The 15,381-nt window shown below is 44.5% G+C and overlaps 1 protein-coding gene across 3 annotated transcripts in view; it reads left to right on the top strand.

Moving 5' to 3' along the window:
- The window catches only part of rhobtb3 (Rho related BTB domain containing 3), a 130,947-nt gene that overhangs the window by 92,979 nt on the left and 22,587 nt on the right, over nt 1-15,381 (top strand). For all 3 annotated transcript variants that reach the window (XM_078565482.1, XM_078565499.1, XM_078565491.1), the window contains exons 7-9: nt 2,875-2,987; nt 6,158-6,284; nt 9,036-9,209. In XM_078565482.1, the coding sequence (XP_078421608.1) occupies nt 2,875-2,987; nt 6,158-6,284; nt 9,036-9,209 (414 nt within the window). The remainder of the gene's footprint in view (nt 1-2,874; nt 2,988-6,157; nt 6,285-9,035; nt 9,210-15,381) is intronic.

Below are 15,381 nucleotides of genomic sequence, written 5' to 3' on the forward strand. Positions count from 1 at the left end.
CCCTTCCACCCCCTAGACTCCTTCCTCCCCTTGGACTCCTTCCACTCTCCAGACTCCTTCCCCTCTCTGGACTTCTTCCCCCTTCTGAACTCCTTTCCTTACACCTTCCTCCCCCCTTACACCTACTTCCCCTGATATTCCCTCCTCCCCCATACTCCCTCCCCTGCTCCAAATCCCACCCACCGACACCTTCATTCCCCCGCTCCCAACATCAACCCCTCCCCCACACCCGTCACCTTTGTTCCCCCCCTCCCAACATCACCAACGCCCCCCCCTCGCCCACTCCACACCTGAACACACCTTCCTATCCCAGTCAAGCCTAGACATTCCCCTCCCACCCCCGATACATCTTCCTCTCCCAAACACAGCTGGACCTTCCTCACCACCCCCTCAACAATCATCCATTGCAGACCATGGCCAAGACACTGAGCAAACTCTCAGCAGTGATTTTCCACCTACCGTGAGCTGCTTTGTGGCAGAGCCATGTCTGTGAGAATCTGCCCAGCATGTGATGGATGTTCCTACAGGGTCCCATTGCTGTCAGGCTCCAGCATCCTTCTGCTCCTCGGATGTCTGCGATGTGAGCAAGACCCTAACGGTAAGTCCCAACTTCTGTACCTCAAGACGTGTTCTGCACGGGTGTGTTTTTCCGTTGATTTGCTTGGGTGATCCAGCGTGGGGGGATGATTCTGGACAGCTGGGCTTATAATGATATGCAGATGTATTACAACAAAGTTCCCGATGTCCGATGGTGGAAAACGTGGCCCGCCATTGATGGGCAGAGCGGATAATTGTGAACTGGTTGATTTTTGGCCTTCTCGCCATATTGTCCACTCACGCCACCAAACACGCCCAATGTCAGCAGGCACAGAAAATTCTGCCCTATGCCTTGTGTCACCTTTCCTTTTCCTAACTGTCCATTCTTCACCTCTTGTGAAGTACCATTTAAGGTTGGGGTGTTGATGTGATTCATCCCAAATAGACATCCGAAATGAGATCAGTTTGTGTACAGAATGCATGTTTTACTGTGGTAGCTTTAGGTGAAATTGCAATACAACATAATGGTATAACAACACCACTTTAAAACAATTTTAAAATAGCAGCCAGGTAAATTTCAAGTCATATAGCAAGATTTAACCTCACATATATTCTGTTTTCATAGTTTGTTGAATTGAGAAATGTTTTTTGCGATCAAATATCTTGGTTTTTGTGCCATCATTGGCACATCTCAGGTCTTCTGCAAATGAGAAAATGCAAGTGGAAGTGTGTTGTGCTGCATGGTGTTGTAAGCCATCCTCACCCACTCTTACCATAATGCAGCCAACTATGACCCTTGATATGAGAAAAAGTGAGTTGCTGGTCTTTGGGGGAATCCAAGCTACAATTCACCCACTTTTTTTATGCATTCATGGGATAGGGGCATCACCGGCCATATGGCCTTGCATTTAAGAGTCACATTATCACAGGTAAGGACAGCAGGTTTCCTTAAAGGACATTTGTGAACCAGATGGGTTTTTACAACAATGGTTTCATGGTCATCAGATTTATTATTGAAATCAAATTTAACCAGCTGCTGTGGTGGGATTCAAACCCAGGTCCCCAGAGCATTACCCTGGGTCTCTAGAATATGAGCTCAGTGACAATACCACTATACCACTACCTCCCCATGGATTGACTTGAGTCAATTGTATGCTCAGTCTCACTTGCTGTACCAGTCAGCTGCCATCCATTTTGAGCATGATCGGCTGGGAACGTGGGAACTCCCTGCCTGAGGAAGCATTCCTTATCGAGTATTTAATATAAAATTACCGCTTGCCCTTAATTCCAGAGAGCGTTCTTGCAGTGGCAAAATTAATGTGTAATGTGGTGTACTGATAACGTAGCTGGACTAGTAATCTGGAAGCCCAGGCTAATGCTCTAGAGACATGGGGCAGAATTTTACGGCCCCGCTGCAGCAGGGGTGGGACTGTAAAATGAGGCGAGCCTTTCAAAAGTCCATTGACTTTGACGGGACTGTAAAATTTTGCTCATGGGTTCAAATCTCACCATGGCAGCTGGTGGAATTTAAATTTAATTAATAAATCTGGAATATAAAGCTAGTCTCAGTAATGGTGACCATGGCAACTACCATTGATTGTTGTGAAAATCCATCTGGCTCACTAATGTTCTTTAGGGAAGGAAATCTGCCATCTTTACTCCGTCTGGTTTACATGTGACTCCAGACCATCCGCAATTTGGTGGACTTTTAACTGCCTTCTGAAATAGCCTAGCAAGCCACTTAGTTCAAGGGCAATTAGGGATCAGCAAAAATGGTGGCCTTGCCAGCAATGCCCACACCCCGTTAAAGAATTTTTAAAAAAAATCCTAACTTGTGGGGCTTTAGAATAGCAATTTAAAAATAAATTTTGCTTTAATTTTATTATTTTAGTTATTTTAAATTTTAATTAATTTTATTAATTTTGCTTTATTTTCCCCCACCAGGGTTGCAGAGAACTTTCGTGTCTTGCATCTAAGTTCTTCGGGTTTTAAATGTTGCTGTCGTGGAAGCGAAACGTATTTTAAGATGCAAAGATTTCCTGATTCAAGCAATAGAAAATAACGCTTTAAATGGTGGACACTTGATTACCCAACTACTTAGAATACAATTCACGTCAACAGAAGCTTTAAAAATGTACAGGAAAATCTTAAGAAGTTGTTTTCCCCATTTTACACTCATGCCAGTGTTTTCCCCAGCAACTATCTATTGGAGGGAAATATCCCCCTTAAATACTTCTACCTAATTTTGAATTTGATCAAAAATTAACGATTTAAAATTTACAATTTTGTAAATCAGGTATGGTAATCAGTTACAAAAAACATTTGATCTGTTAATAGGCACTAACTGTTGGGATGAACTAAAATCAGTCCTCTGGAAGAAACTGAAAAATCTAGAGCAAGTCAAAAATGTGATGGAAACACTCAAACTTCTCTTCAAATGCAATGCTAAGGTAGGTAGCCAAATAATTTAATGCCAAATGCATAGCAAGGAAATAGGAAGTCTATTTTTATACCACTTTTGTACTATTAAATTATTCTTTAAAGATATAGAGATGGCAGCCCAGAGGTATAACATAACAGAGCAGCATATGCTTCATCATGGAGTGTTTCAATTTGAGTTCATGTTATGATTTGTTATACTGTATGCTATTTCTTTCAGATAAGAGGTGAGTGGGAGAGAAGTGCTTGCTATAGAGATAGGGTTAATTCGTGAATGAACCAATCTAAGACAGTCTCATTCACCAAGGCCCCAATACTTGTGGAGAGGGTACCAGGGGACTTGTAATCAGCCAAAATACCCAGAAGGGCCAGGGGCTTGCAATTAATGGCTGGACCTTGTTATGATTTTTTGGATCCAATTCCTGCCTGGCAGCCAGCCAAGTTGGCAGTTTTGCCGGTGGCTGCAAGGCAAAAACAGCAGCAGGAGGGCGCAGCCAAGGAGCCTTGGGGATGGTCCCCAACGATCAGGAGCAGTAGGGAGGCTGGTAATCAGTGCTGAGGGATGGAGGTCAGTGATTGAGACGGGAGAGAGAAAAAGAGGCAGTGATCAGCAGAGGAGAGAGAGAGAGAGAGGTATTGATTGTTGAGGGAAGGAGAAATAGGGAGAGGCTATGATTGGTGGTGGAAAGACTGAAGGTTTCCATAAAGGGCTGGGTGGAGAACTCCTCTTCCTGGTCCACAAGGAGTGCTATGACAGGCACTTAACTTGCGGAGCTGGCAGCACCCGCCTCCTTTTCACAGCTGGGTTTCCCGAGCCTTGGCAAACCCCCAGCAGCAATCAGTTTTAAATCTGACTTCCGGTTGCACTGTGGGAACCTGATTTACATGTGATATTCAGATGCCCTGATATCTGCCACCTTAAAAATGGCAGTGAGCGTGCACATGACATGTTAGGCTTGTGGTCTTCTTTAATTGCCCCCATGGCTATCTCCCATCTGTAGTTGGGGTTGGGGGTTAATATCAAGGCTGATCTGAGGTTACCCAATTTGGACCAAATTTGGATAAATTGGATTATTTTATAAATTGTGACAAACTAGGAACCGTGGAGGAGCAACAAGCTTTGGGAGTCCAAGAACACAAATCATTTAAAACTAGTAGAGGTACAAAGAACGACTGAAAAGGTTGATGGAATGTGTGCTTGAGTATAGACCCAGGGAAATTATCCCAATATTTTTCAATGTTTTTCTTTTCTTGTTGAGATATTAGTTGACATTTTACATTCATAAATCATTTAAAATTATTTCCTCAGTTAAATGAAAAAAGCTTTACCAGGCATCATTTTTTGCAAGAATTTGCAATATGTGTGATTGCTTTCACACAATGTCAAAGCGGTTCATCTTCATTTGCAACTATTTTAAGTTTTCAATTTAAGTGGGTCCTGGCTTAGTGAAAATATTTGACAACGTTTTCTCATTTGTTTGCGAATTCATCATCTAATGATGCAGCAACAATAACAACAGCACCAATTTATATTTATATAAGGCCTTTAATGTAATGAAATGTCCCAAAGTGCTATTGTGACACCGAGCCATATAAGGAGATATTAGGTCAGATGACCAAAAGCTTGCTTAAAGAGGTAGGTTTTAAGAAGTGTCTTAAAGGAGGCAAGTGAGAAAGCGAGGCAGAGAGGTGTAGGGAGGGTATTCCAGCACTCAGGACCTAAAAAGCTGAAGGCGTATCCACCACTGGTGAAGCAATTAAAATTGGGATTCACAAGAGGCCAGCATTAGAGGAGCACAGATGTCTTGGGCAGTTGTGAGCCTGGAGGAGATTACAGAGATAGGGAGGGGTGAGGGATGAGAATTTTAAAAGCAAGACATTGCTTGACTGCAAGCCAATGTAGTGAGCTCAGGGGTGATAAGGAAACAGGAATTGATACGAGTTAAGAAATGGGCAGCAGAGTTTTGGATGACCTCAAATTTATAGACCAGCCAGAAGTGCATTGGAACACTCGAGTCTAAAGGTAACAAAGGCATAAATAAGGGTTTCAGCAGCAAGCATGCTTCAAATCACACTGAGATTTATGGTTCGATTTAATGACCACGGTAGTGCTGGAGAGCCAGTGACATCCCAGCCGTTGCCATTTCTGGGTGCCCCGATGCTATTAAAAACCAATCAGGTGCTTACTGAGTTGGCGCCGAGATCCCCAGGGCCCAAACAGCATATGTCCTGCCTCTGAGAGCTGCTGGCCAATCAGAGGCTGGCAGCTCTTCAATACCTGCCGTGGCACTGCCAGCACTGCAGCCATCCCAGGAAGCAAAGCAGCCATGGAGCCTTGGACCAGAGTTTTTTGGATGGCAGGTTTTCCTGCCCTGCCACCTGAAGAGTCACTGGGGAACGCATCCCCGCCGATATCCGCTGCCCTGCAACCATTTAACTCTCCAACGCGTGTTAATTGACTGGTGGATGTTGAAAATTTTATAATCGAGGCATTGCTCAATGTGGAGCCCTTGTAGGCCAGCGACCACAGGATTAATGGGCAAATAGAGCTTTGTGTGAGGTTGGGCACCGGCAGCGGAGTTTTGGATGAGCTCAAGGTTATGAAGGGTGGAAGATAGGAGCCATCTAAGAATTCATTGGAATGGTCAAGTGTAGAGGTAGCAAAGGCCTGGGTTTCAGTAGCGGATGAGCTGAGGCATGGCGGAGTTGGGTGATGTTATGGAAGTGGAAATAGGCGGTCATAGTGATGGCGCAGCTAGGTGGCTGGAAGCTCATCTTGGAAGCATTATCAATTAACACTGCATTGGTGGAATGGATGAAGACTTACAAAATTTACCTCACCCAAAGAAACATTTATTGGAAAAATATTAGAAATATTCCTTTAAAAAAATAAGAATGCAACAATCACAGACAGCAATCCCCAGTGAACAGGCAGCCAACAAGTCCTTGGAATACAGCAACAAGCAACAGCATTCAAAGTTTTGTAGTGCCACGTTGACAGAACATATTTTAATTCCCAATCCTATGCTTATTGCAGTTTGCTGGAATTCATTAAAGAAAAATCTCTAAAAGAAAAGAATAATAGATTTTCAAAAACCAATACGACCAAGTTAGGAGTGGTATGAGAAAGTACAAATGGCTAAATTTAGATATCCCAATGCTTTTTTTTTATACCTTCTAGATATTTTGTTCCAGTGATGTCAGTAATCAAGCAGCAAACAGTAAAGGGCAATCTCAAAGTTGCTGCTGCTCATTAAGCCTTTTCTTTCAAAATCCTGGCTTGGCTGATGTCATCTTTATAGTACAAGGTATGGAGTTCATTTCTCACTATAGAAGTGAAAATGTTCAGCCTCTGGAATTGAATTATTATTTTTGGCTTGTTAATGCTCTTAACATCGCTTTATAATAGGGGAGAAATTCTCCAAATCCACAGCAATCATGTTCAATGAAACTTCAAATAATTCAGCGATATTTCTTGAGAACACCTTAAGCAGCCACTTTCCCAATAACAAATTGGAATTATAGTAAAACAGTTGCAAACTCTGATGATTTAATCTTTGCCCAGCATTTCTGTGGGGAGAAAGCAAAAATTAGTTTTAAAAGCAAAAAACTGCGGATGCTGGAAATCCAAAACAAAAATAAAAATACCTGGAAAAACTCAGCAGGTCTGGCAGCATCTGCAGAGAGGAACACAGTTAACGTTTTGAGTCCGTATGACTCTTCAACAGAACTAGGTAAAAATAGGAAAGAGGTGAAATATAAGCTGGTTTAAGGGGGGGACGGTGGGACAGGTAGAACTGGATAGAGGGCCAGTGATAGGTGGAGATAGCCAAAAGATGTCATAGGACAAAAGGGACAAAGAGGTGTTGAAGGTGGTGATATTATCTAAGGAATGTGCTTATTAAGGGTAGAAAGCAGGACAAGCAAGGTTAGTTTACTTTGTTTTGGAAAGTGTCTTTTGTTTTTTAATTCTTCAGCTTTTTAGGGACAATGGGTTGGATTTCCGCGGCCCCATTGAGACAGGGTTGGAGGTGGGGTGCCAGGGAAAAGGAGGTGAGCCACATCGGGATGTCTCCCCAACACATTTCCACCTCCGAGGGATTTTTCCTGGGATGGGCTACCCATTTCACCGAGGCGGGAATCTAGTTCATCCAATGAAGGCCCCACTTAGGGCTATTTTGTGATGGTGCAAATATTTTCCGACCATTGGAATATCACCCACCTACCCCCCCAGCCAGAAATTCCAGCCTGATTTGTCACCACTGGAAAGTACATTTAGGTCTTGTTCTCACTAATATGTGTAAACTGTGGATTGTAACATCCGATTGAAAGGAAAAATGCATTCAATTCTTTCAACTAAGTGTTCTTTATTGGAGTTATTTCTCCTTTATCTTGGAGAACTTTATAATGAATAACACCATTGCGATCAGTATGTGTGTGTTGAAGCGTGATTGTTGGTGTGGGTCCAGTAATGTTGTGATCAGTTCTTCATTATTTTACGATGGTGGAAGTTGGGGCAGTGTGCAGCTGCATTAAATGGTTTTTTTTGCATCAAACTACAAATCCACACTTCTGTGATTTTACAACTTTGAACATGTCCAGGAAGATTTGTAAGTATTGCATTTTTCATGGCTATTTCAGCAAAACATATTGACCCGTAACTTCTAGGGACTGGCAATCAGAGTTGGATTGCCACTCCGCTCCTAGTTACTTAACTGGAAATGAAGCAATTCCTTTCTTGCTCGACCTTCCGACTCAGGCCGGGCGAGAACAATGTAGTGCAGCGGGTGCCTGAGGCCTTGTGTTGAGGGCAGGAAAGTCGGAGGCAAGGAAGACATGCCCCCTTTTTTACAGCACTAACTGCCGTAAAGCAGGTAGATTTAAATGTCCAGTCACGTTGTGAAGCCAGGGAGAAGGGGTTGTAAGGTAAGTGGATAGGATTGAGAGAGTCGGGGTGGGGGGAGGGAGGTGCTTGGCGGGGTGCGGTGGGGCGGAGAGCAGAGGGTAGGAGGTTGGTTTGGGTGATCGGTAGGGGTTGTTGGGTGGTCATTGAGGGGGGGGTCAGGTGGTCAGGGGATGGTTAGTCTTGAGGGGCGCGAATGATCAGAGGGTGGTGTGGGAGGGTAGTCGGGGGGTCCTGTGGGGTGGGGAGGGGGGGTGACGCAGTGGGGAGGGTAGTCGGGGGATAGTCAGTTGGGGGGGCGTTGGGGTGTGTAGTCGGGGATGTTGGGGGATAGTTGGTGGGCGGGGAGGGCAAGCAGGGAAGTTTGAACTTCCCGGGCAGTTGCTGTGCAATCCTAATGGTGGGGACTTCTGGTTGGGGGGCGAGGGTTGTCCCTAGCTCATCTTTGGGGTACCCCCCAGTTACAACACCCAGAGCACGGAAGTTAGGGCCAATATTGCAATTGTTTACAAAAGTACAAAAATGCAAATTAATTAATGTCAAGGGATGCAAGGATTGAAGCCTTTAGTTTATTTAACTATACAATTTTTATTCCCCGCTGAAGTCCCACTGTATCACTGCTGAAAGGATGTGCAGCTGGTTTATTCTGGATCTTGGTCAATGCCAGTCTGCATTGGGCTGCCAAGAGATTCTTCCTTCCCCTTTGAGGATTCTTTCAAATCAGTTCAGCATTTCCCACCAACACTTTTATTTCTGAAAATATGCTACATATATTCCACATTAACCTTGCTGTAAAGTATTTCACCCCACTTCTTCTTTGTAAACATTGGTAGCCAGGAACTCCACCTGTCTTAAGCAGTTTAAATCCAGAGAAAGAACACCACATATTCCTGAGTTGTGCCTTTATTTTTACAACAAGCAGCATAAACTATGAAATATGTTAGAAGGTATTTCTTGCAAATAAATATTGCAAAAAGAAATCTTGCATAGGGGAAATGTATTTGAAAATGATGCCCTTGGGCTTTTTGTTGCTGTGTTGATGTTATTGTCTTTTTGTCTTTATTCATGACAACAACGGAATAATTTGTTTCATTTGAATCGTAAGTTCTGAATGAGTTCACATTCTCTGCCTCTGTCTTTCTCTCTCACACTTAAGGTACATCTATATATGCTCATAGAGCAGTATTGGTGGCTCGTTGTGAGGTGATGGCAGCAATGTTTAGTGGATACTATGCTGAAACAAAAGCGTGTCAGGTTCCTATTCAAGGTGTTTCCAAGGAAACCTTTCTCTCCTTCTTGGAGTATCTGTATACTGATGCCTGCTACACAGGTAAGGAATCAATTCTGCAAAGATAGAGGGAGTCATTAGCATTAAAAAAAATTATATATAAAAAATCATTTTTAGGAAGAGCCTGTGGATCAGCAGTTTAGAAATTAAATAGACAGAGTTCCTGAGTATTACAATGCAGCATCAATGAGCAGACATAATTTCCAATTCGGCTGTTCAGCCTTGTCAAGTAGCGCTCTAGACATTCACTATTTGCAACCCAGATTCTAAGTAGTCTACCAAAAGAAAAAGAACGTAGAATCACACAGTGCAGAAGAGGCCCTTCGGCCCATTGAGTCTGCACCAACATGTGAGAAACACCTGACCTACCTACCTAATCGCATTTACCATTACTAGGCCCATGGCATTGAATCTTATGACGTGCCAAGTGCTCATCCAGGTACTTTTTAAAGGATGTGAGGCAACCCGCCTCCACCACCCTCCCAGGCAGCGCATTCCAGACCGTCACCACCCTCTGGGTAAAAAAGCTTTTCCTCACATCTCCCCTAAACCTCCTGCCCCTCACCTTGAACTTGTGTCCCCTCGTGACCGACCCCTCAACTAAGGGGAACAGCTGCTCCCTATCCACCCTGTCCATGCCCCTCATAATCTTGTACACCTCGATCAGGTCGTCCCTCAGTCTTCTCTGCTCCAACGAAAACAATCCGTCTATCCAACCTCTCTTCATAACTTAAATGTTTCATCCCAGGCAACATCCTGGTGAATCTCCTCTGCAACCCCTGCAGTGCAATCACATCCTTCCTGCAATGTGATGACCAGAACTGCACACAGTACTCCAGCTGTTGCCTCACCAAGGTTCTATACAACTCCAACGTGACTTCCCTACTTTTGTAATCCATGCCTCGATTGATAAAGGCAAGTGTCCCATATGCCTTTTTCACCACCCCACTAACATGCCCCTCCGCCTTCAGAGATCTATGGCTACACACGCCAACGTTCCTCAGAACTTCCTAGAGTCATGCCGTTCATTGAATACTTACTCCTTCCAAAGTGTATCACCTCACGCATATTGGACTTGAATCTATCTCTCTCTCCACAGATGCTGCCAGACCTGCTGCGTTTTTCCAGCACTTGGTCTCACATTACCTGGATTACGCACTCAAACTTGCCTTATTTTGGGCAGTATGTAGGTGCTGGATAAATGAAACTGGGGCAGGAGGCCTTCCAAGTCCAAACCGCCCCACCTCATGTAAATGCCAGCAGGTGTATATGGCCTCATTGTCCTTGATATTTTAATCCACTTCCTGTCCCCCTAAAACACTGGGCGGAATTTTACGCCGGTGGGATTTTACAGTCCCACTGAAGTCAGTGGAGTTTAGAACAGCTTCCCGCGTTTTACAGCGACGGAGCCATAAAATTCCAGCCACTATGTCCCAAAGGCAAAACACACACTAAAGGACATTATTGAACTGTGCTGCAAACTTCTATGGTTTTTAATGGCTGTATTGTTGGGAGGTCTTGAGGTTTAGTAAGTAGCATCCCTGCCTCTGAGCCAGAAGCTCTGGGTTTGAGTCCCACGCCAGGACTTGATAGCCATGGAAGGTGTGTTCATAACATGGTCAAGCATGTGGATTATCAACCTATAAATCCTTCCAATATATCTATGGCAGGCGGTTAGAGCGGGACACTCTCCTGGTCAGCCTTGCTTGATGTGAAGTGATGCCTCACAAGCTATAGCTTCTGGCGAAAGGCTAGGGATGTTTCCCAGGAAAAACTAGCTATGAAAACATAAGCACATGCTTTGTCTGCCTTTTGCACCACCAGGTATGGGAAGAAAGAAGAATAAACTATGAATAGCTGAACTTTTTTATATTTTTAATATTAAAGTTACTAGCAAAATTACAGTGAATAACAATTTCTTTGGGAAGTTATATAATTCCCTCTTGGAATTCTTTTGTTCTTCTCCTTTGAGGAAGAGGACAACATGGATATGGAAGAAAAAACATAGGCTAGAAGAGTCAGGCATCATGGACACCATCAAAACCCCATATGTGGCTAATGTGAACTCTGTTTCCCTCTCCACAGATGCTGCCTGACATGCTGAGTATTTCCAGCATTTTCTGGTTTTATTTCTGCTTTCCATGCAGCATCCACATTACTTTGCTTGAGTTTATCTGTTTTTCCACACTGGGATCAAATGATTCAACGGCAGTCTTTAATTCAGCCTCTCATTACTTCATCCTAAAACTGACCATTGACGGTCAGTACCAATAGCCCCATGGTACTTTAAATTGACTTAAAATTCCCTGCTTAACAGACAAAGGTTAATGGTTAGCAATACTATTATAGAAAGAGAAATCAGTAGTAGCATAACATTAATTAACTTCAGGACAGCCTAGTGAATCCATTCCTTACAATGTGGCCACCTCTTCAATTACATCAACAGGAAGAGTCTTCATTCCCCAAAGGTGCAGCTTGCCAGCAGTGCCAACGAGTGAATGTTACCCAGGAAACTTTCACAACTTTTTTGTTCTATGGCTTTGGGAGGTTGCTTGGAGACTTAGGCAGGAGTTTTCCGGCCCCATCATGTCAGGACCCGCTGCGGGAGATTCGTCAGCCCAGACACAAGTCCATTGACTTTCAGCGGAACCGGACGATCCCGGCGGCAGGCGGAGCAGGAGAGACCCGTCACAGGGCTAGATTTTTGTCTTTGAGATGGGTAGCTTTAGTCAGGAAATTTCCTGACTTGAAAGGCACTCCTTGGTAGAAAGTGCCCTGTGAGATTCAATTTTTATCCCGAGGTTGTGGGTGACTGATGGAGTCATGCTGGCTGCCTGCAGAACAGATCAGAGACAGCCACAATGGCAGCCGAGTGCCAAGGCAGACGGATTAAAAGGCCCATCTCGATTCTCTGGGAATTCATCCCAATTGTTTGCTTATATTTTAGGCCCTCTAGCCTTTACCCCTCACATCCACCCACTCTCCATGCCACCTCATGCCAAATTATGTCCCCTGCCCACCCCTATGGCCCCTCATACCTCCCATGCTAACACATTTCACTTCCATGTCCGTTCACTCAGTATACACTCTGTACAGAAACAATGAGCCTTAGAATAACAATGGCATGTGTTTAACTGCTTAAAAAAACACCCATTCATAATTTTCTTTAAAAAAATCTGCTGTTGCTATAACCCTATCAACCAGTATCAATAACAGAAGCTATAAGCACTTGATACCTGTTTAGCTAGTGCAAACGAATGTTGAGCCATTGACAAAATAGATCACAGAAAAAAATAGTTTATTATAACATCATAAAGCTATCAATCAGTCAACGTTTTCCCTTCTCCCCCCACCTGTGTCAACAAGTAAAACCTTGTGTGGGCATCTGGGCTCTCAACCAAGCATGCATAATGAGGCATGGTTGAGAGCCCAGACTCCTATAATAGATTTTACTTTTACTGAAAATTCGGGCCGTTGAATCTTCAGACACAAAAGGAGGTCCTTCAGCTAATTGAGTCCATACAAGCTCTCTGTAGAGCAAACCAACGAGCCACATCCACTCTACCCCTGTAGCCCTGTAAATTTATTTCCCTCAAGTATCCATACAATTTCCTTTTGAAACCATTCATCTTCTCCATTTCCATCACCTCTGTAGGCAGTGAGTTCCAGGTCATTACCACTTGCTGTGTAAAAATGTTCTTACTCACCCCTCCATCTCTTGCCCAAAACCTTATATTTTTGACCCCGAGTCATTGTACAATCAGATAATGGGAGCAGTTTTTCTTTGTCAACCCTATCTAAAGCCATCGTAGACTGGGATTTTCTGGCCCTGTCATGGTGGGGCCTGCTGTGGGAGATTCGGCAGCCCAGCCAAAATCCCATTGACTTTCGGTGGGACCGGATGACCCCAGCAGTGGGTGGGACTGGAAAATCCTGCCCATAATCTTGTACATGTCTATCAAATTTTCACTCAATCTCCTTTGCTCCAAAAGGAACAACTTCAGCTTCTCCAACCTAATCTTGTAGCTAAAGTCCCTCTCCTTGGAAACTTGAAATCTCCCCTGCATTCTCTCAAGGACCTTCACATCCTTCTTAATATATGGTCACCAGAATTGGACACATTACTCCAGTTGTGGCCTAGCCAGAGCTTTATATAGGTCTCGGATAACTTCCCTGTTTTTGTGCTCAGTACCTCTATTTTTGAAGCCCAAGATTCCACGTGCTTTGTTAATTACTCTCTCAATATGCCCCGCCACCTTCAAAGATCTATGCAAATGAACCCCAAGGTCCCTTTGTTCCTGCACACTCTTTAGAAACATGCAAGCATATATTGTCTCTCCCAATCCCTTCTGCTGAAATGCATCATTTCACACTTCTGCATTACATTTTGTCTGCCATTTGTCTGTCCATTCTGCTAGCCTATCTATGTCCTGTTGCAGTCAATTGGTATCATCCTCACTGCCTGCTACATCTCAAAGTTTACAGTCCTAGTACTGGCCCTTGAGGAACACCATTGTCTACCATCCCCCAGTCTGAAGAGTAACCATTTACCATAGCTCACATTTTTCTGTCCTTAAGCCAATTTGTTTTCCAAGCTGACACTGACCTTCCTGTTTCACAAGCTTTATTTTTGTTACCAGCCTTTAAGTGGCACTTTGCCAAAGGCTTTCTTTAAAATCCATATAGACACATCCATTGCTTTCCCTTCATCAACCTTACACTTCATCAAAAAATTCAGTTAGTCAAGCACAATCTGCCTTTTACCTTGTTTGCCTTGTTTGTTCTCCTTGTTAAACTCAAACTTCTCCAGGTGCCTGTTTATTTTTTCCCTGTTTATTGTTTCTAAAACTTACCCAGCACAGATGTTAAACTGACTAGTTCATAGTTACCAGGGATGTTTTTACACCCTTTCTTGAATAGGAGTGTCTCATTTGCCTCTCTCCAATCCTATGGCACCTCCCCTGTGTCTAGGGAAGATTGGAAGATTATGGCAAGACCTTCCCCTATCTCCATCCTTTAGCAATCTGGGATGCGAGTCATCCGGACCAGATGACTTACCCATTCTAAGCCTAGCCAGCCATTTCAGTACATCCCGTCTAACAATTCACACCTCACCCATTATCTCTACCATCTCTGCTTCTACCAATTATTTTGTCATTATCCGCTTCCTGCGTAAACACATACAAAGAACTCATTGGCCGGAATTTTACATTTGGCATGTGGGCGCGCGCCCGACACGCCGGAACGTAAAATGACGCGCGATGACGTCGGTCGTGCGTCCCGATGTCACTGCGCACCGTCGTGATATTTCGCTAGGCGGGCGCACAATGAGGACAGAGGCGCGCCCACCATTAATTAATGGGCCAGTTAAGGTCCTTGTGGCACCAATTGTCTGTGATTTTACGTAGCCCGTGTGACTTTCAAGGCACAACGGGCAGGCGCGTAGGCCACATTTTCAAAAACCTCATCCACGGGCGGGATAAGAGGGGTGAGTGGGTACGCGAATGCGAGTTGTTTGTACTTTAGCTTATAAGTTGCTGCTGCTTGCTTATGTGAACAGGACATCTTCATTTCGCTTCAGAGCTGCTTTGACAGAAATGAGAGGGTTCAGTTCAGGACTCCAAAGGAGTCATACCACTTGGGTCCTTCCAGGTATCAGACAACCTTCCCTTACCCTGGGAATGGGGATTGTGGTCTCCGCTGGAGGCACCTCCTCCTCTGAGGAAGAGGGGGCCAGAAGAGGGAGGAGGCCAGGAGCCCACATTCGGCCTCCAGCGGAGCCACTTGTGGGAGGGCAGGTGCAGGCACAAGGGGCATGGCCAACAGGAAGTCCAAGGCGGAAGGGGCTGCAGAAGACGCCACTATCCTGCTGCCAGGGTTTACAGGCGGCAAAATAGCTACCTCAATATGTCTGAGGTACAATGCCAAAGGAGGGTCCACCTCTCAAGCGAGACAGTGACCTCCATCTGTCAGATAATCGGCCCTGAGATCAGCTGCAACAGTGTGGGTGGACACCCCATGCTAGTGGCGCTGAAGGTCACAGTGGCCCTCAACTTCTATGCCTCCGGCTCTTTCCAGGGGTCGGTGGGTGACCTATGAGGAATCTCCCAATTAGCTGTCCACAGTTGTGTCAAGCTGGTGACAGACGCTCTGGTCAGGTGTGCATTGAGTTTCATTCACTACTGCATGGACAAGGCCAGCTAGGCAGAGCGAG

This window comes from Cetorhinus maximus, chromosome 2 (genome assembly GCF_964194155.1).
Source record: "Cetorhinus maximus chromosome 2, sCetMax3.hap1.1, whole genome shotgun sequence".
Taxonomy (NCBI): Eukaryota; Metazoa; Chordata; class Chondrichthyes; order Lamniformes; family Cetorhinidae; genus Cetorhinus; species Cetorhinus maximus.